This window comes from Microtus oregoni, unplaced genomic scaffold, assembly GCF_018167655.1.
Source record: "Microtus oregoni isolate MIOR12 unplaced genomic scaffold, Mior012 000134F_ref0000037, whole genome shotgun sequence".
NCBI classification, from domain to species: domain Eukaryota; kingdom Metazoa; phylum Chordata; class Mammalia; order Rodentia; family Cricetidae; genus Microtus; species Microtus oregoni.
This window is the reverse complement of record NW_024544778.1, coordinates 717,359-736,353: the sequence shown is the minus strand read 5'-3', so window position 1 is coordinate 736,353 and position 18,995 is coordinate 717,359. Positions and strand designations below refer to the sequence as shown.

General features: G+C 52.6%; 2 protein-coding genes across 4 annotated transcripts; both read left to right on the top strand.

The window, feature by feature from the left end:
- Positions 1 to 1,080: 1,080 nt before the first annotated feature.
- Positions 1,081 to 8,322, top strand: LOC121444646 (palmitoleoyl-protein carboxylesterase NOTUM-like). 3 transcript variants are annotated; one of them, XM_041646541.1, is made up of 12 exons: positions 1,081 to 1,123; positions 1,881 to 2,251; positions 3,362 to 3,414; positions 3,496 to 3,591; positions 3,887 to 3,947; positions 4,359 to 4,417; positions 4,694 to 4,796; positions 5,537 to 5,728; positions 5,817 to 5,917; positions 6,506 to 6,653; positions 7,313 to 7,360; positions 7,560 to 8,322. In XM_041646541.1, the coding sequence occupies exons 2-12, from the start codon at positions 1,908 to 1,910 to the stop codon at positions 7,864 to 7,866; spliced, it is 1,512 nt and encodes a 503-aa protein (XP_041502475.1). In that variant the 5' UTR covers positions 1,081 to 1,123; positions 1,881 to 1,907; the 3' UTR covers positions 7,867 to 8,322. The 3 variants fall into 3 exon arrangements, with proteins under 3 accessions (XP_041502475.1, XP_041502474.1, XP_041502476.1); XM_041646540.1 differs by lacking the exon at positions 1,081 to 1,123 and adding an exon at positions 1,262 to 1,456; XM_041646542.1 differs by lacking the exons at positions 1,081 to 1,123; positions 3,887 to 3,947; positions 4,359 to 4,417 and adding an exon at positions 1,262 to 1,456.
- A 6,315-nt stretch (positions 8,323 to 14,637) lies between these two features.
- Positions 14,638 to 17,319, top strand: LOC121444639 (myeloid-associated differentiation marker-like protein 2). The gene is made up of 2 exons (XM_041646531.1): positions 14,638 to 16,453; positions 16,918 to 17,319. The coding sequence occupies exon 1, from the start codon at positions 15,202 to 15,204 to the stop codon at positions 16,123 to 16,125; it is 924 nt and encodes a 307-aa protein (XP_041502465.1). The 5' UTR covers positions 14,638 to 15,201; the 3' UTR covers positions 16,126 to 16,453; positions 16,918 to 17,319.
- The last annotated feature ends 1,676 nt before the right edge of the window (positions 17,320 to 18,995 follow it).

The following is an 18,995-nucleotide window of genomic DNA, read 5'->3' as shown; positions in this document are numbered from 1 at the left end:
CCTTCCCTTTGGCTTCTCACTGTATCCTGGGATAGCTGGCCTACTGTATACTAGGGTATATTGGGAATTTGTTTTCTGCAGCTATCAGCCAGGAGAACAATTGCAGGCTGGCCTTGCAGCCCCGGTGGAGACGTCTTCCCGGCTCCTCCCTAGATTCCTGCCTAGGAGGTGCAGCGGGTACCCACTAGATGAAGCAGGCTTCTCCTGCCATGAATTAGAATGTGGGCAGCTGAAGCCCTGCTCGAGGTTTGGACCCGTGTCCTATAAGGCAGGTGTGTTTCCTGTTTCTAGAAAAAGCTGCCAGACTGCAAGCAGAAGGCAAAGGAAACCAAGCGGCTGGCTTGCGGCGCACCTAGGGCGGGTGTATTTGGTTTTATGCATCTAGTTTGGCCGTTGCTATCATCATCACCAGTCCGGCTCCCCCAACTTTGATTATTTATCCATTTATTTAACATTAGAGGTTCACTGTGTCGCCATGGCTGGCTTAAAACCCGCAGCAATCTCCTTGCCTTCTGTGCACGCCACATTTGGCTCCTGGTTTTGATTTCTGACGGGAATTTCAATACCGCTGGTCACCTGAGCCTTGGGATGTGTAGAGGAGGTGGGCACAGTAGGTGAGATGACTTGGTAGGTGCAAGGAGGTCTCCAAGCTGGCGACTTATCCGTTCCTCAGTCCTCTTCTCCTCCAGTGGCGGCAGGGAGAGGTTCTTAGAGGTCTTCTTCATGGGGTGCAGCAGCAAGGGACTTTACCAAGGCCTACCAACCTCGTTAAGTCGCAGCACTGCCTCTGACCTACATCTCCTAACATCTGCGGGCTCCGGCACCGGCACGGGATAGGGAGATTCTTCCGCGGGCTGAGTTCACACGCCCAATCTTTCCTGCAGGTCGACCCCGAAAAGCCGGGGCTTGGGCCCCACCTGTCCGCTGCTTGCAGAGCCCCCCCCCCCCTGCGCCGCTACTACCGGCCCCTCGGCGCGGAGCCCTGTGTCCGCCGCCGCTTTGATCCCGGGGGCCCCGCTGGATAAAAGTCTCGGGCGGCTCTGCGCCAGCGCCAGAGAGGGAGCGCAGCGCTGTCGGACGCACCAGCAGGATAGCGCAACTCGAGCAACTACGAGGATCTACGGTGAGCGCAGGACTCCAGGCGGTGCGAAGCGTGCGGAGGGGACCCGAGTGCGAGTCTCCCAAGAATGCACTGGGCTTGGGCGCGGGAGGGAAGGCCCCGGCGGCTCCAGGTGAACGCTCGCACCCTGAGCCTTGGCCCGTCGGGCTCGGCAGCTGCGCAGCGGGCAGAGCGCCCCCCGATGCGGAAAGGCCTCTTCCTCCGGGCCGCCGGGCCGCTCCAAAGGCGGGGGTAGCGGCGCCGGGCTGGCCGCGGAGAATGGAGCTGCCTCGGGCCAGCCCGGCCGCGCTGCCCCCCACGGAGCCGGGCCGGGAGCGCCTCCGGCGGCCGCAACGGGTTAGTCCAGGCCCCTCCGTCAGGCTTGTGGTTTGGGAAGAAAAGGCTAAACCTCCGCCAAGAAAAGAGTGAGCGCAGCCCCCTCCCCCCTGCCGCGCCCGGGCGGCGGCGGCACTTCTAACGCGCGGGCACCCGGGCAGCCGCGGCCCCCGCAAACTACGCCCAGCTCGTCCCCCGCCGCTCATTGGCGCGGGCCCGAGCCAGCGCACCCAGACTCTGCGTTGCCCTCGGCCGGCTACGCGCGTAGCCCGAGCTGCGGAGACCGGTGGCGCCTGACTCCACAGCCTCGACGCCGAGAGTCGGCCCCGCCGCCCAGGGCAGGAGCAACGCGCGGCAGCCGGGGCCGAGGAGCAGCAGTGGCCCGCGCGCCCCCTGGCCCGGCGCCCCAAGCCGCCGACTCCTCACAGCCGCCCGCTCTCCGCAGGTGGCCACAGGCCGGAGTGACATTGCCATGGGCGGAGAGGTGCGCGTGCTGCTACTGCTGGGCCTGCTGCACTGGGTTGGGGGCAGCGAGGGCAGGAAGACCTGGCGGCGCCGTGGCCAGCAGCCTCCCCAGCCGCCGCCCCCGCCGCCGCCCCCGCAGCGGGCTGAGGTGGCGCCGGGCGCCGGGCTGCCGGTGGAGAGCTTCCCGCTGGACTTCACGGCCGTGGAGGGCAACATGGACAGCTTTATGGCGCAAGTCAAGAGCCTAGCACAATCCCTGTACCCCTGCTCTGCGCAGCAGCTCAACGAGGATCTGCGCCTTCACCTCCTACTGAACACGTCGGTGACCTGCAATGACGGCAGCCCCGCCGGGTAAGGCCGGCGCTGGGCATGACCCCGGGAGGCCGTCGGCCCTGCTTGGCTGGCCCCGCCGGTGCCCCGCGCCTAGCTTGCCGCCCGTCCCATCGCTCGTGGCGCCCGCATCCTCTGCCTCCCTGCGCGCGCACTAACGCGGAGACTGCGCTGGACCCTCCCTATTTTCAATGGCAGATCTGGTCCTCAGAGGAAAGGGTTCCATTCGGGAGTCCAACGCTGTTGGCCCTGGGGAGGGCCTGGCTCGGTGCCTCCCAAAGTGGGGGAGGGGGCAGCTCTTGAAGCCCTGACCTGAGGCCAGCTCCGGTGCTGACCCCTTGGCCACCGTGCACACCCGCCTTTGTGCTCAGGCCCTCGGACAGAACTGCAGTCCTAGAGTGACCCCGACTCCAGTAAAAAGAGACAACACTGAGGGACAGGAGGTTCCCGTCTCAGGGTTTCCACTGTGCACACCAGATTGGTTCGGGACAGTCAGGAATCTGAGCACGGGAGCAAGGAGAGGGCCCAGAAAGGACCGAAGGCCCCAGGTGTAGCATTCACACACGCACTCAGCTTTGGAGTAGATAGAGAACACAGGTGAAGCTGGGCGGTAGGAAGGGACTGTGGGTGCCCACGCGCTCAGTTGATCGATGTCATTCTGGGCCTTGATAGGAGGCTGTGACACGGCCTCATAGGCTCCCCGCATCTCGCCGCTCTCCCCTACCCCTACCGGTTTACAGGCCTCTAGCCCTTGCATTTCTCACTATGCAAACGCCACTGCGTTCCCGGGAGCGCCTCTCTTCAACTGTCATCCGCGCCAGGGTTAACACAGGTCCCTTGCGGGGCGGGCTGTGGGAATTTTCCACGGACCAGACGGCCCTCCTTTTCCCCCCTCCTCACGATCGCCACCTCCGGGGAATCAGCCGGGTTCCACTAGTCTTTGCGTTCAGTTTGAGATTGGCCGCGGGCGCCCCCGTGCGGCTGCGGTGAGCTCCAGGCAACAGGTGGAATGACCCTTTCGGTACCGGACTTGGAAAGGGTCGAGGATTAGGGCTTTGGAGTGGAGGGTAGCGATTGGCGGTGGCTCAGGTATCCTTAACTGACTGCCTGCCCTGTGCGCCTTCCCTGCAGCTACTACTTGAAGGAGTCCAAGGGCAGTCGGCGGTGGTTACTCTTTCTGGAAGGTAAGTTCTAGAGGCTGAGGTGTGTGGTGCAGGAGGGGCTCCCTCTGGACTCAGAACCGAGCCTAGTGCCTGTGCCTGCAGGCGGCTGGTATTGCTTCAACCGTGAGAACTGCGACTCCAGATACAGTACTATGCGGCGTCTCATGAGCTCCAAAGACTGGCCGCACACACGCACAGGTCAGCAACACAACTGGCCAGTCTGGAGGAAGTGGCGGAATAGTCAGATTCGGCCTCTAGGAAGGACCCGTTCACCCCTGGAACCCGATCCCAGGTCCCAGTTTTTGAAATTATAGTGAACTCATCCTTGCTTTTTGGTATGGTGACTCCTTGGGTAACTAAGTCCAGCCATCCCCTCACCATTCCCTATCCATCCTAGCACCTCGGTTCAGACCAAGGCCCACCCTCTTCCCTGGTTGAGGCCATCAGGAAGGAAGTGCCCATCCCTGCCTTTCCCCTACCTCTGTTTCCCCAGGTACTGGGATTCTATCCTCCCAGCCAGAGGAGAACCCTCATTGGTGGAACGCCAATATGGTGTAAGAGAGCCTGGATTTCCCTTGGTGGGGGCTCCTTCCTGGGAGTCTTTCCTATAGAGTCCTGTCCTGTGGGGTCCTTCTTAGAGCATGAGGGTTCATTCTTGGGGGGCTGGCCTTTGCAGGGGGTTATATTTGGGGTAGTCTTTAGTGGAGGTCTTGGTTCTTCCTGGGGGCGATGGTCCTTTTCAGAGGATCCTCTTGGGGAGGTCTTTCCTAAGGGTCCTTCCTGTTTTAGAAGGCATCCTTTCTACTCTTCCTTCCTGGGACGATGATTTCTCTAGGGAGTTCCTTCTTAGGGGGACCTTCCTGGGAAGGGGGTCCTTCCTGAGGGTCTTGTCCCGGGCAGCATTTTTCTTGGGGCCTTTCACGGTAACCGAGGGCCATGGCGGGCTTACCTGATCCCTGTTACAGCTTCATCCCCTACTGCTCCAGTGACGTTTGGAGTGGGGCTTCACCCAAGCCTGAGAAGAGTGAGTCCCTGGCTTCCCAGCCGCTTGAGACAGGGCAGGGTGGTAAACTTCTGGGGAAACACAGGCTTTCTCAAGCTTTTCGTAGCATGCCTTAGGGTTCCTGCTTGTCTGTGACTCACCTGGCCCCCGAGGGATCCCCAAGCAGGGCCTCGAGCCCTTGGTCCTCCCTCCTCAGTCTGCCCCATCCCTAGAGAGAGCCCAGACCCCTCTTGCCTCCTGGAGAAGGAGACCTTGTCCTGTGTCCAGCTTTACCTAAAGCTACCCTTTGCCTTACAGATGAGTACGCCTTCATGGGCTCCCTCATCATCCAGGAGGTGGTGCGGGAGCTGCTGGGCAAGGGACTGAGTGGGGCAAAGGTGCTGCTGTTGGCTGGGAGCAGGTAAGCAGAATGCACCCAAGGGACGAGGACTTTGTCTGGAGGGAGCAAGGGGCTGTTGCGGCCGCTATGGGACTTGGGTAGGGTGGTGTCTGGGTGGAGGAATCCGAACGGGAACTGTTTGCAGTCCTGGAATCTATCCTCAGAGCTTTACTGACTCCGGCCTTGGCAGGCAGGAGCAGGGAGGTCGGCCTCATTTGGAGCACCTTAGAGGTCTGGGTTCAGAGTGTTTGCACTGGAAACTGTTTAGAAAATGCTTCTGGACCCCCAAGGGTGTTAGGCTGCAGCCACCTAGGTGGTAGGTTAGTGGTCAGTTGTGTTATGATGTCTCTTCTTGAGGACATGGTGTCAGGGTAGGCTGGGCTGATGCCTGCTGGTCAGTGACCGTATTCCATCAGGAACACAGAACGCTTGCCTGGACCGGATGATGGGGCCTGGTACACGGGACTTAGGCATCTTTTTCTTTGGATAGAGAAACTGATACAGGAAAAAAGAGGGGAAGAAGAGGCAGCTCTGTGTCCTGCCGACCTCAGCCGTGGGTCAGTGCTTAGAACTTACCGGTCCTCTGTCTGCAGACCGTGAGGGACAGAGGCCCACGAGTCTTGCAGACAGCTTGTCTGCAGTCAGGATGCTTTACTCAGAGGTAGACCATCCTCAGGACTAAAGCTGGGGCTGAGCCAGCTCTGGGTGGACAGCAAGCACCTCTCTCCAGCCACTTGGCCTCATGTCTGGCCTTCCCTCAGCGCTGGGGGCACCGGGGTGCTGTTGAATGTAGACCGTGTGGCCGAGCTGCTGGAGGAGTTGGGCTACCCATCCATCCAGGTGCGGGGCCTGGCTGACTCAGGCTGGTTCCTAGACAACAAACAGTATCGCCGATCAGAATGCATCGATACTATCAACTGTGCACCCACAGAGGCCATCCGCCGTGGCATCAGGTGCCAGGGGTGTGGGTGGAGGGCAGCCCCCATGCCCAAACCCTTTCTCATGCCTGGGGTGAGGAGTACCCTATGATTGTGGTTGCAGGTACTGGAACGGCATAGTCCCAGAGCGCTGTCAGCGCCAGTTCAAGGAAGGGGAGGAATGGAATTGCTTCTTTGGCTACAAAGTATACCCGACTCTGCGCTGTGAGTGGCCAGTTCAGTGAGGCCTTTGGGAAGGGGTGGGATACTCCGAATTATGCACCAGTCCTGAAATGAAAGAGGTTAGACCACAGATCTTATGTTGTTTCACAAAAGTAGGCATGCCTACACCGAGGTGAACAGTTGTTCCTACTTAGCTGGGACTGTCACGATTTTATCACCCAAGCAAATTGGTACCATTTGCAATGGCAACAGAGCCAAATTCAAATGCTTCCTTTCTGTATTTTGAGGTCACCAAACAGTTCCCCCAACCCCACTTTCCAAAGAATAGTGAGGTCCCATGCCAAGGGACTACATCGTCAAATCTAAGTGAGAGAGACCCTGAGAGCCAGGCCACAGTAAAAGTGGGTTTTCAAGAGTCCTTTGAAGGAGAATGGACTTTAAAAGAATCGGGACTAAAGTGTAGCATGCTTACCCAGCATGCTCAGGGCTTGGGGTTCTTCTCCTCCATATCAAACAAAGACCAGGAACTTGGACTGTGTGGAGCACAGCTGGTCTGTGAACTTGCTGGGAGCAGGACCACAGCAGAGGCAGGCAGGCCAAACTGAGCCACATCTCCCCCCCCCCCCCCAGGTCCAGTGTTTGTGGTACAGTGGCTTTTCGACGAGGCCCAGCTGACCGTGGATAATGTACATCTCACGGGGCAGCCGGTTCAGGAGGGTCAGTGGCTATACATCCAGAATCTGGGCCGAGAACTGCGTGGCACGCTCAAGGATGTGCAGTGAGTGTGTGCAAGGGATTTGGGCTGGGCGATTTATGCAGTTCCTCCAAGCCATTTGACTTAAAAAAAAAATAGGTCTTGAGGACGGGCATGGTGACACTTAGGAGACAGAGGCAGGTGAATTCCTGTGAGTTCAAGGCCAGTCTAGTCACATAGTGAGACCCTGGATGGATGGATGGATGGATGGATAGATAGATAGATGGATGGATGGATGGATGGGTGGATAGATAGATGATAGGTAGATAGATAGATAGATAGATAGATAGATAGATAGAATAGAAGGCTCCCACTGAGGTCATCAGGCATAGTGCTTGCCCAGCATATACAAAGCCCTGGAATTAATCCCCAGCATCACAGATGTCACACACTGTGTAATCCCAGCATCTGAGAGATAGAAAGAAGAAGACAGGAAATCAAGGTCATTTTTTGACTATGCGGTTAGTTTGAGCCTGGCCTGGACTACATGAGACCCAGCCTCAAGGGAAAAAAAAAGATTCATGTGTTCAAGATAGCCTCCTGCTTCTGCCTAGCAGATTCTGGCAGGATGGGGTGTACCTGCATCAGGTTTTGGAGGCTCGAAGGGGAAGGGTCAGTGTGGATCATGTGGTCATCTGGCAAAGGGCAGGCTGTGGGACTCAAGCTGATTGTCTCCCTACCAGGGCCAGCTTTGCCCCCGCCTGCCTCTCACACGAGATCATCATCCGGAGGTCAGTGTCCCCTGGGTTTTAGGTGCTTGCATATGTAGTACTAACTCCATAGGCCTGTAGGCCCCTCCCAAACCCCTAGGCATCGTTCCACGAGCCCCTCGGAGCCCTCCAAAGCACACCAGTCATGCTGCGGAGTTGAAATGCAGCCCCCAAAAGGACAGTGATGGCCTCAGTGACCCCACCTGGGTTCTTTCTACAGCTACTGGACGGATGTCCAGGTGAAGGGGACCTCACTGCCCCGGGCACTGCACTGCTGGGATCGAAGCTTCCATGACAGCCATAAGGCCAGCAAAACCCCCATGAAGGGCTGCCCCTTCCACCTGGTAGACAGTTGCCCCTGGCCCCACTGCAATCCCTCCTGCCCTACTATCCGGGACCAGTTCACAGGGCAAGAGATGAACGTGGCGCAGTTCCTTATGCACATGGGCTTCGATGTGCAGACGGTGGCTCAGCAGCAGGGCATGGAGCCCAGCAAGCTGCTGGGGATGTTGAGTAGCGGGAACTAGACAGCTTGGAGGAAGAGGCGGCACAGAGGGGCTGCTCCACTTGCTGTCCCTGGGAGCTCAGCTCTACGTCCAAGCCCTTCCGCCACTCCCAGGACCCACCTGGGTGTGGATGCCTGACTGCCTGTATTCTCCCACTGCATTCAGGAGGCCTGGCCAGAGGAGTGGTGTTCTCTGAGCCCTGCCACAACTTGGGGGACCCTTCCCCCGACATCTGTTTCCCTAGCCCCCAGCCCAGTTTGGGGAGGGAGCCAGGGCAAAGCAAGCACTGGATTCCTGAGCCCATCAGTTCAGACGGTCCCTCCTAGCCCCCAGCTGATCATGCTCTTTTGTATTATTTTATAAAGTGACTTTTTTATTACTTAAATTTTAAAAAATGGAAATTAAGAAATATATGATGGATGATATTGTTTTGTAACATATTTTTTCTTAATAATTAAATAAAAAAATAACAGAAGTTCACCCTAAAACTTTGATTATTGGAAAAGCCTTTCTACTCATTTTGATTGTGTTCCTAGGGCAGCATAGGACTGGAAGAGGGACCAGGGAACCCCAATCTCTGACACATTCTTGGATGTTCGGTAGCCCCCACTTCACCTGTTTAACCCCCTTCCTAAGGCAGCCCCATTCATTCATTCATTCATTCATTCAGCAGAATGAATTCATTCAGTTCCTATTGTTGGTGATTACAACTCATCTTGATTTTTTCTTCTTTTTTTTCTTTCATTCTTTTTTTTTTTTTCTGTTTGAGACAGGGTCTCTACTATCTATGTAGCTCTGGCTGTCCTGGAACTCACAGAGACCATCCTGCCTCTGCCTTCCAAGTGTTGGGATTAAAGGCACGGGCCACCACACCAAACAAGTTTTTCATGTTTATGAGTGTTTCACCTGTATGGATGTGTACCATGGGCATGCCTGGTGCTCACAGAAGTCAGAAGAGAAGGCACCAGGTGCCCTAGCATTGGTGGGTGCTGGAAAGGTGACTCGGTTGGTAAAAATGCTGGCCATACAAACATGAGGTCAGGATAGCCTGGTCTACAGAATGAATTCCAAGACAGCTAGAACAACACAGAGAAACCCTGTTTCATAAAACAAAAACTTGAAGACCAGGGTTTGATTCCTAGGACCCATGTAGGAAGCTGGATGTGGTGATACACATATGTAGTCTGAGCTTGGGGAGGTAAAGACAAGTGGATCCCGTAGGTTGTTGGCCAGCAGCCAGCTTGACCTAATCGAGAGCCCCAGGTCCCATTGAGAGAGAGAGATCCTAAGAGAGAGAGAGAGAGAGAGAGAGAGAGAGAGAGAGAGAGGAGAGGAGAAAAACAACAACATTACAAGTGGTGGCACACACCTTTAATCCCAGCACGAAGGAGACAGGCAGGCGGATCTCTAAATTTATAGCGAGCCTGGTTTACATAGTGAGCTCCACACCAGTCAAGGATTAGTACTGAGAACCTATCTCAAATAAACAAGCAAACAAAAAACAAAAAGAGCATAACAAAACCACAGAAACCAAGATGGGGGCTGGAGAGATGACTCAGTGGCTCAAAGTGTATGCTGCTCTTTCCAAAGACCTGAGTTAGGTTCCCAGCACCCACCCCAGTCCAGTGCTTTCTCCTGGCCTCTGCAGGCACGCTTACCCACACGTGCACACACACACTCCCATAAAGATACGCATACATAGCCAGGCAGCGGCGGTGCTGGCCTTTAATCCCAGCACTCAGGAGGCAGGAGTAGTCAGATCTCCATGAGTTCCAGGCTAGCCTGGTTTACAAAGCGAGTTTCAGAACAGTCAGGGATACACAGAGAAATCCTGTCTCAAGACAAAAACAAAGTGAACTGGAAAAATGCCTAGTGAGATCCCACACTAGAGCCTGGAGCGATGACTCAGCAGTTAAGAGCCCTTGCTCCTCTTCCAGAGGACCAGTGTTGGATTCCCTGCACCCACGTGGTTACTCAAAACTGCCAGTTTCAAAATCTCATGCCCTCTTCTCGCTTCCAAAGTGGCTGCATGCAAAAGGTACACATGACCTGCGAGGTTGTCAACTTGACTACACCTGGAATTAGCTAAAACTCAAGTGGCTGGGTACACCTGGGAGGGTTTTTCTTTTTCTTTCTTTTTCCTTTTCTTTTTCCCTTCCTTCCTTCCTTTCTTTCTTTCTTTCTTTCTTTCTTCCTTGCTTGCTTTGGAGCCTGTCCTGGAACTTGGTCTATAGACCAGGCTAGCCTCAAACTCACAGAGATCTGCCTGTCTCTGCCTCCCGGGTTCTGGGATTAAAGGCGTGCGCCACCATCGTCCGGCTGGGAATTTGTTCTTAATGAAATCATTGTAAGTGGGAAGGTCCAATTTTAATCCGTATCCTTTGAGGTGGGAAGAGCCACCTTCCTTCTGGGCCACACCTTCTGGTGGAAGCCTCGATAAAGGATTTGGAGGAAGGAAACTCATTCTCTCTGCCTGTTTACCCTCACTCTTCACTGGCAAGTAGGCTTGGAAATCATTTCTTCAGGATTCTGGTGTAGCCAGGCGGTGGTGGTGCACACCTCTAATCCTAGCACTCAGGAGAAAGAGGCAGGTGGATCTCTATGAGTTCGAGGCCAGCCTGGTCTACAAGAGTTAGTTCCAGGACAGCTAGGACTATTACACAGAGAAACCCTGTGGATTCTGGTGTATACTAAAGACCAGGAGAGACATTCAGCCTGGATTCTTAGACTTTCTGTTGGTGGACAGTCATTGTTGAGCTAGCTGGATCCCAGTTTGTAAGACACTCTAATAAATAAATTCCATATATATATATATATATATATATATATATATATATTAAAAAGGCCTGAGCTAGGCAGTGGTGGCACACAGCTTTAATCCTAGCACTCAGGAGGCAGAGACAGGTGAATCTCTGTGTTCGAGGCCAACCTGGTCTACAAGAGCTAGTTCCAGGACAGGCTCCAAAGCTACAGAGAAACCCTGTCTCGAAAAACCAAAAATAAAATAAAAAAGGCCTGAAGACCTAGGTGAACACTGCATCTCAGTAACACATGGTGTGTTTAGAAATCTCAGAAACAAGTACCTTAGATCTGGTGATCAGTGTGTCTCCATGATGCTAAGAATCCTGCAAAGACTGTTGGGTAATAGGCGGATGCATAAATAGGATTACCCCGTTTATCCTTATGGCTGACCTCCCTGTGATCCAGATATTCAGCCATGTATGGTGTTCCCTCCTTGGTCTTCCTACCAGAGGCTTTTAGCTTGGAATTGAATCATGGGGAAACATTCCTACGGTACACACTGGAGGACACTCCACCACCAAACCCTTGGCTTAGACTCTTGAAAACACTGGTGTGTCTGTAACAGGGCCCCAGACCTCTGTAGGCCCCCAGATCTTTGTACTCCACCATGTAAGTGTTTTCTGTGCTCTAAAACTCAGCACATAGACAACACCACCTGCCAAAAATGAAAACCAAGACCTAATCCATCAAAGCCACAGTTCTGGGAAAGTCTCTAAATACACTAGCCTTGCTTTTCGGCTTCCCTAGCTCTGATTCTGGCTAACTTTTCTTGGTAACTGAACATGTCGACCCAGGACATGGTTTTTGTGCTTAAAAGCTCACCCTGAGGAGGGTTCAGGGCTACTCTGGAGTCCTGAATATCCAGTGTAGTTGCTGACTGGCTAATAAAGACTTGCTATTGGCTTAAGCCCATGTCTGAGCAGTCTCCTTTGGTAAATACCCCACAACAGTCGCCAAGCACAAGATGGGGGCGTCCCACCCCAGATAAAGTACGATGAGCCACTGCAGTCCTGTGCAGAGCCTAATTCCTGATCAGGTCTGGATAGACATGCGTAAAAAGCTACACAGTATACCCTGAGAATAAGTGAGGAGCTTGAGCACCAGTGTGTTTCAAGTGATTGTCCTGAACCGTTTTGTTTGTTTTTGTTTTTTAATAGATCTTTCTTTCTTTCTTTCTTTCTTTCTTTCTTTCTTGGTTTTCAAGACACGGTTTCTCTGTGTTGCTTTGGAGCCTGTCCTGGAACTAGCTCTTGTAGACCAGGCTGGCCTCGAATTCACAAAGATCCACCTGCTTCTGCCTCCCAAGTGCTGGGATTAAAGGCGTGCGCCACCATGGCCTGGCTGTTTTATCTATTTGTATTTTATATGTATGGGTGCTTTGCCTACAGTTATCTCTATGCCCCATGTGTGTGTCTGGTGCCAGCAGAGGCCAGAAAAGACCGTTGGAATTCCCAGGACCAGAATTACAGAAAGTTGCAGGCAGCTGTGTGGGTACTGGGACCCAAATCCCCATCTTCTGTAAGAGCAAGAGGAACTCTGAACTGTTGAGATATCTCTCCAACCCTCTGTCCAGAAACTTTTGAGTGACTTCTCCGGGGCATAGCCTGTGGCTATATTAGCAGTATTAATTAATTACGAAAGCAAACCACCAAGTATGAACCGTTCTGCGGACTGTGGAGTTCAGCAGGAGAGCACTTGCCTGGTATTGCTGAGGCCCGCGATTCCGCCTACAACTGCAAAAACAAAGAGACTCAATCTTGATCCTAGGTGAAAGGCGCAGAGGTACTGGTTTGCTCTGGTTTTGACTCTTCTGTAGATCTGATGCTTTCCACTTATAAGCTGAAGAGAGGTCTACGAAGATCTCTCAGTAGATATTAACGTGATCGACTCTGGGTACAAAGGTTGGATTGTTCCTTCTCGCTTACTCTGCTGACTGAACTCGAACAGGCACCATTCTGTTGTCATAATTATTTTTCCACAAAGAAAAAACTTAAAAAGAGGAGCAGTCAAGAGCCCTGACTGCTCTTCCAGACGACCTGGGTCTGGGTCCTAGCACCCACATGTCAGCTCACAGTCCTGGTACAAATATATGCAGGCAGGCAAAACACTCACAGACATAAAATAAAAATAAAGAAATCTTAGCCAGGTGTGTGTGGTCCATCCCTTTATTCCAGCACTGCAGAAGTACACCAGATCTCTGTAGGTTCAAGGCCAGCCTGGTCTACACAGTGAGTTACAGGACAGCCAGAGCTACATAGAGAGATCCTGTCTGAAAGGAAAGAAGAAAAAGAAGAGGAGGAGAAGAGGAAGAAGGAAAGGAGAAGGAGGAGGAGGAGGAGGGGCTGGAGAGATGGCTCAGAGTTTAAGAGCATTGCTTGCTCTTCCAAAGGTCCTGAGTTCAATTCCCAGCAACCACATAGTGGCTCACAACCATCTGTAATGAGATCTGGTGCCCTCTTCTGGCCTGCAGGTATAAACACAGACAGAATATTGTATACATAATAAATAAATATTAAAAATGTTTTTAAAAAAAGAAGAGGAGAAGGAGAAGAGGAGTTGAAGTGTCTCAAGATCCGGCTTCGGAGATGGCTCAGCGGTTAAGAGTGCTTGTTGCTTTCACAGAGAATCTCTGGGTTCTATTCCCAGCACCCATGTTGTAGGCTGTTCCCAACAATCCATAGCTGCAGTTTCAGGGGATCCCACGCCTTCTCACCTCCACAGACACTATTCGTGTACATGGTGCACATACATACATGTAGGCAAAACACTTATGCATATAAAACAAATAAATAAATATTAGACAGAGAAGTTCAGGTACTGGAGAGATGGCTCAGTGGTTAAGGGCATTTGCTGTTCTTGCAGAGGACATAAGTTCAGTTACCAGGACCCACAAGGTGGCTTATAATCATCCATAGGCTCACAAAAGGTGCACATACATACAGGCAAAACACTCATACACATAAAATAAAATGAAATGGGGCTGGAGAGATGGCTCAGTGGTTAAGAGCACTGACTGCTCTTCCAGAGGACAAGGGTTCAATTCCCAGCAGCCACATGGCAGCTCACAACTGCCTGTAACTCCAGTTCCAGGGAATCGGTACCCTCACACAGACATGCGTGCAGGAAAAACACCAATACACTTAAAATAAAAGTAAATTTTTTTTTTTTTGGTTTTTCGAGACAGGGTTTCTCTGTGGTTTTGGAGCCTGTCCTGGAACTAGCTCTTGTAGACCAGGCTGGTCTCGAACTCACAGAGATCCGCCTGCCTCTGCCTCCCGAGTGCTGGGATTAAAGGCGTGCGCCACCACTGCCCGGCTATAAAAGTAAATTATTAAAAAAATAAAAATAGGCCGGGCGGTGGTGGCGCACGCCTTTAATCCCAGCACTCGGGAGGCAGAGGCAGGCGGATCTCTGTGAGTTCGAGACCAGCCTGGTCTACAAGAGCTAGTTCCAGGACAGGCTCCAAAACCACAGAGAAACCCTGTCTCGAAAAAAACCAAAAAAAAAAAAAAAAAAAAAAAAAAAAAAAAAAATAAAAATAGAGCCAGGCAGTGGTGGTGCACGCTTTCAATCCTAGCACTCAGGAAGCAGAGGCAGGTGGATCTCTGTGAGTTCGAGGCCAGCCTGGTCTATAGAACAAATTCCAGGACAGGTTCCAAAGCTCCACAGAGAAACTCTGTCCTGAAAAACCAAAATTAATTAATTAACTAATCAATTAATTAATTAAATTTAAAAATAAAGATAAGTAAGTCTGATTTTTTTAATTAAATAAAAAGTTCAGGGTTATCCTCAACTACTTAGTGAATGTGAAGTTAGCCTGGGCTGCAGGAGACCCTGTCCCCAAAATAAATAAATAAACAAATGTAAAGCAAACAAAGGCAGAGTTGTTGAAGTATTTCTTCTTTGGAGCCCCCCACCCCCGTACTCTCAAAAGTTCTTTCTCATTTTTTTCTTAAAAACCTCTCTGGAAAAAAAAAAAAAAGGAGAATCGAGGCAGGCCAGGTGACACCAGCCTATAATACAACAGTAAAAGAACAGTAAAACAAAGCCTCCTACGTTTTCTAGAGCCTCCCGCTGTTTCTCCACCTCTCTGTACCCTTTCCCTAGCATACCACACCCAGAGGTTGCTTGATACCCTAGCTGTGAACCCCCGGAGGAAAAGCACCCCCACCCGGTTCTCGCCCAGCCCCTCCCCCACACTGTACTGACCGAGACGGACAGATGCAGGTGCTTCGGGAGGCAGGAGGTGGGTGTCTAGCATCCGGAGCCTAACTAATAGTCCTAACAGAGAATCTTCGTGGGATGCCGGGGTCAGATGTCCCTCCAGAATGGGAACCAGGATGCAGGCTGCTATTCCGGGGCTCTGATCAAACCGTTTATTTATAGCGCTGGGGGAGGGCTCCCAACACAGACAGCAGAGCGGCTGATCTGCTGCAATGTCACTGTTAACACTGCCACTGCAGACAGCCAGCACTTGCCATTGCCATCGCCGCAGAGGACAGAGGTCTCTCAGCTGCAGACCCCAGGGGCCGCTGGGCCCCGTGTCAGAGCCTGATGGGCAGCACCATGGAGCCCCCAGGGGGTGCGTACCTGCACTTGGGCGCTGTGACCTCCCCGGTAGGGACAGCCCGAGTGCTGCAGCTGGCCTTTGGCTGTACAACCTTCAGTTTGGTTGCTCACCGAGGTGGTTTTGGGGGTGTCCAGGGCACTTTCTGCATGGCTGCTTGGGGCTTCTGTTTTGCCCTCTCCGTCCTGGTAGTAGCCTGTGAGTTCACGAAGCTCCACAGCTGCCTGCGCCTTTCCTGGGGCAACTTCACAGCAGCCTTTGCCATGTTGGCGACTCTGCTGTGCGCCACGGCTGCGGTCATCTACCCTCTGTACTTCACCCGACTGGAGTGCCCACAGGAGCCTGCCGGATGCATGGCCAGAAACTTCCGCCTGGCAGCCAGCGTCTTCGCAGGACTCCTCTTCCTGGCCTATGCTGCTGAAGTGGCCCTGACGCGGGCACGGCCAGGTCAGGTAGCCAGCTACATGGCTACCGTGTCCGGACTCCTTAAGATCGTCCAGGCCTTTGTAGCGTGTATCATCTTTGGGGCACTTGTTCATGACAGTCGCTATGAGCGCTACGTGGCCACACAGTGGTGCGTGGCTGTCTACAGCCTGTGCTTCATGGCCACCGTGGCTGTGGTGGCCCTGAGTGTGATGGGACACACAGGGGGCCTGGGATGCCCATTTGACCGCCTCGTGGTTGTGTACACCTTCCTGGCCGTGCTCCTGTACCTCAGTGCCGCCGTCATCTGGCCCGTCTTCTGTTTTGACCCCAAGTACGGAGAGCCAGGACGGCCCCCCGACTGCCTCCGAGGCAGCTGCCCCTGGGACAGCCAGCTAGTGGTAGCTATTTTCACCTACGTCAACCTGCTCCTTTATATCGTCGACCTAGCCTACTCCCAGAGGATCCGTTTTGTGCCCGTCTTGTAGCCTGGCCCATCCATCGGGATCCTCTCTCTGGCTATCAAGATGAACTAAGACATGGGAGACAAGAGGGAGGTTGGGGGCTCAGGAAAGTCTGGCAGCGCTAAGAGAAGCAAAGAGGAAGGACAGAGGAGCAGGAAGCCTTGAGCAGGGACGAGGGATAGCTAATGGGCTCTCGTTCTTCCTGTCTCTGTCTCCATCTCTTGTCTATTTCTCAGGTTCCTGACTGTCCTTGGGTCTGGTGATAGTCGTGGTACCGTATGGGAACTTTTGGAGCAGAGGCGATTGTATTTCGTTTTACAGATGGGTACCGTGAAGCTGGAAGAACTTCAAGGTGGGCAGGTATCAGTGTCTTGAGATAGTGCATAGCTGGGGTACTACCAGTTAGAACTCGGGCAGTTTCCTGAGGTCGAAATGGGTAAAAACCAAGCCAAGGACAGCAGCGTCCGGCCATTGGAAGGAACGCTGGAGCTGGAACCTTCTGTTTGTCTGAAGGGGAAGTTTCTAGAACCCCAGGAGTCTCCTTCAGGATGGTTGTGATCGTTTGTAGAGAAACCTGGCAGCAAGGATGGACCTCACCTGTGTCCAGGAGTATCCCAAGGGGCTCAGCCTTTTTTTTTTTTTTTTTAGTTTTTTGAGACAGGGTTTCTCTGTAGCTTTGGAGCCTGTCCTGGCACTAGCTCTTGTAGACCAGGCTGGTCTCGAACTCACAGAGATCCGCCTGCCTCTGCCTCCCGAGTGCTGGGATTAAAGGCGTGCGCCACCACCGCCCGGCTTCCTTTTTTTTTTTTTTAACAGAGAAAAGACTGTGCTGTGGTTCTCAGGTGGCCTTATGTCAAAGGTCAACACCAGAATCACTGTGAAAAGAAGATGGAGCTTTTCCCCATACACCCAACGCAGACTGTGGCCCAGAAGCCTCTGCAGAGCCTACCATGGCAGGCTGGCTTGGTTGGCAGCATTGACTCACAGAGAAGAACCATCTTGGTGTAGCCACTGGGTCATGGAGCCTGGTCACAGGCCCTCCACTTAAGCATCTTGTTAGCCGGTTGCTCCTGAACGCCAGAACGTGCTGGCATCCTCCACTCTAGACTCAGCTTCTCCTGTGGAAGAGCCCGGACTGGATTAACCATGGGAAGCCCTTCAGTTCGTTAACTGACTGTCCCCCCGGTCCTCCAACAGGGAATAAAAGGTGAATGTTTAGACCTTGCCTTCTACCTTTGCTGAGTATCCACACAAGCCCACTCGAGTCTTAAGGGCTATGGTAGATCGCACCACTTAAGCAACCTCCTTTTTTTTTTTTTTTTTTTTTTTTTTTTTTTTGGTTTTTCGAGACAGGGTTTCTCTGTGGTTTTGGAGACTGTCCTGGAACTAGCTCTTGTAGACCAGGCTGGTCTCGAACTCACAGAGATCCACCTGCCTCTGCCTCCCAAGTGCTGGGATTAAAGGCGTGCGCCACCACTGCCCGGCCTTAAGCAACCTCCTTGTTGCATACTCTGAGAAAAGGTCTAAACCAGGTCATTGAGAGGGAGGGGGAGTCCTTGGGGGTTCCCTGGATCCTGGGATAAAGGCAAGGTGTGGCCTTATCTGGGCCTTCTGAAAAGGGGGCCATTCAGGGTGACTCAGAAGACCAAACGCAAAGAAGGAAGGTCAATGTTGGCTCCTTCTCTTCATTCCTAGAGGCACCCAGAGCTCCATGCTGAGGTCTTCAGGGCCCAGATCAGAAGGGTAAAGGGACTGCTGTACTCTCTGGATGGTGGATCCAAGAGCAGTTAGACTCGGGCCTATGAGTCAGCCTTGTGTGGTACTGTGTGGTCCTTTCTGGAGAAGGAATATTTGGGTCAGCCAAAAACTGAGTTGGGACCAATGTCTTACTTGGATGGGCAAGCTTAGGTAGCTTCTGGGCCTGCAGGGGCCCTGAACGATGAAAGCATCGAACAACAGAAGGTCACATCATCAGGGAACAAAGCGATAAAGGAACACGACAGCCACGCACCTCCTGTCTAGAGGGAGACCCTCCTGCTTCTTCCTCTTTTCTTTTTTATTTATTATATTATACATGTATGATGGGGGACACCACAGTGTGTGCGTGGAGGTGAGAAGAAAACTTTGTGGACTTAGTTCTTCTACCATATGTGTTCGGGAGAACCAGCTCAGGTGGTCGAGTTGTTAGGCTTTCAAAGCAACTTAACAATGGCCTTTCTTGTTTTCCTTTTTCCCTTGAGATAGGGTTTCACAATGTAACCCAGGCTGGCCTGCCACTGGACATCCTCCTGCCTCTGCTTCCCTAGTGCTGGGATTACAGGTATGTGATACCTCACCAAGTTTCACTGGTTTTTCTTGGGGGGGGGGTCCCCTTTCATTTTTTCACTAGCTAAAATTCTGAAACATGGTATCTGTCTCTAAATCCCCAGTGTTCTTGCTGTTCAGTAGCCCTTCTGTTCTCAGCATCACATCCACCCTAAATTTCAGAGTTCCGGGGGGAAGGCAGAGGAGAAGAGGACTAAGAGGAAAACAGGAGAGACCCGTCTTGCTCACGCCTTTAATCCCAGCACTCAGGAGGCAGAGGCAGGAGGTTCTCTGAGTTCGAGGCCAGCCTGAACTACAGAGCAAGTTCTCTAGACTACAGAAGTGTCTTTCTTTGGAGGAAAGCATCCGTTTAAATTTTTTTAGTTTACTTTATGTGTATAACTATTTTTGCACATATACATGTACAGACTTGCATACCTGGTGACTGAGGAGTGCAAAGGAAACGTCAGATGCCCTTTAAAAGGAAATCTGGGTGGTGTTAGTTGCCTTATGGATGCTGGGAACACAATCCAGGTCCTCTGCAAGGGCCTGCAAGGGCAACAAATGTTCTTTTTATGTTTGTTTGTTTG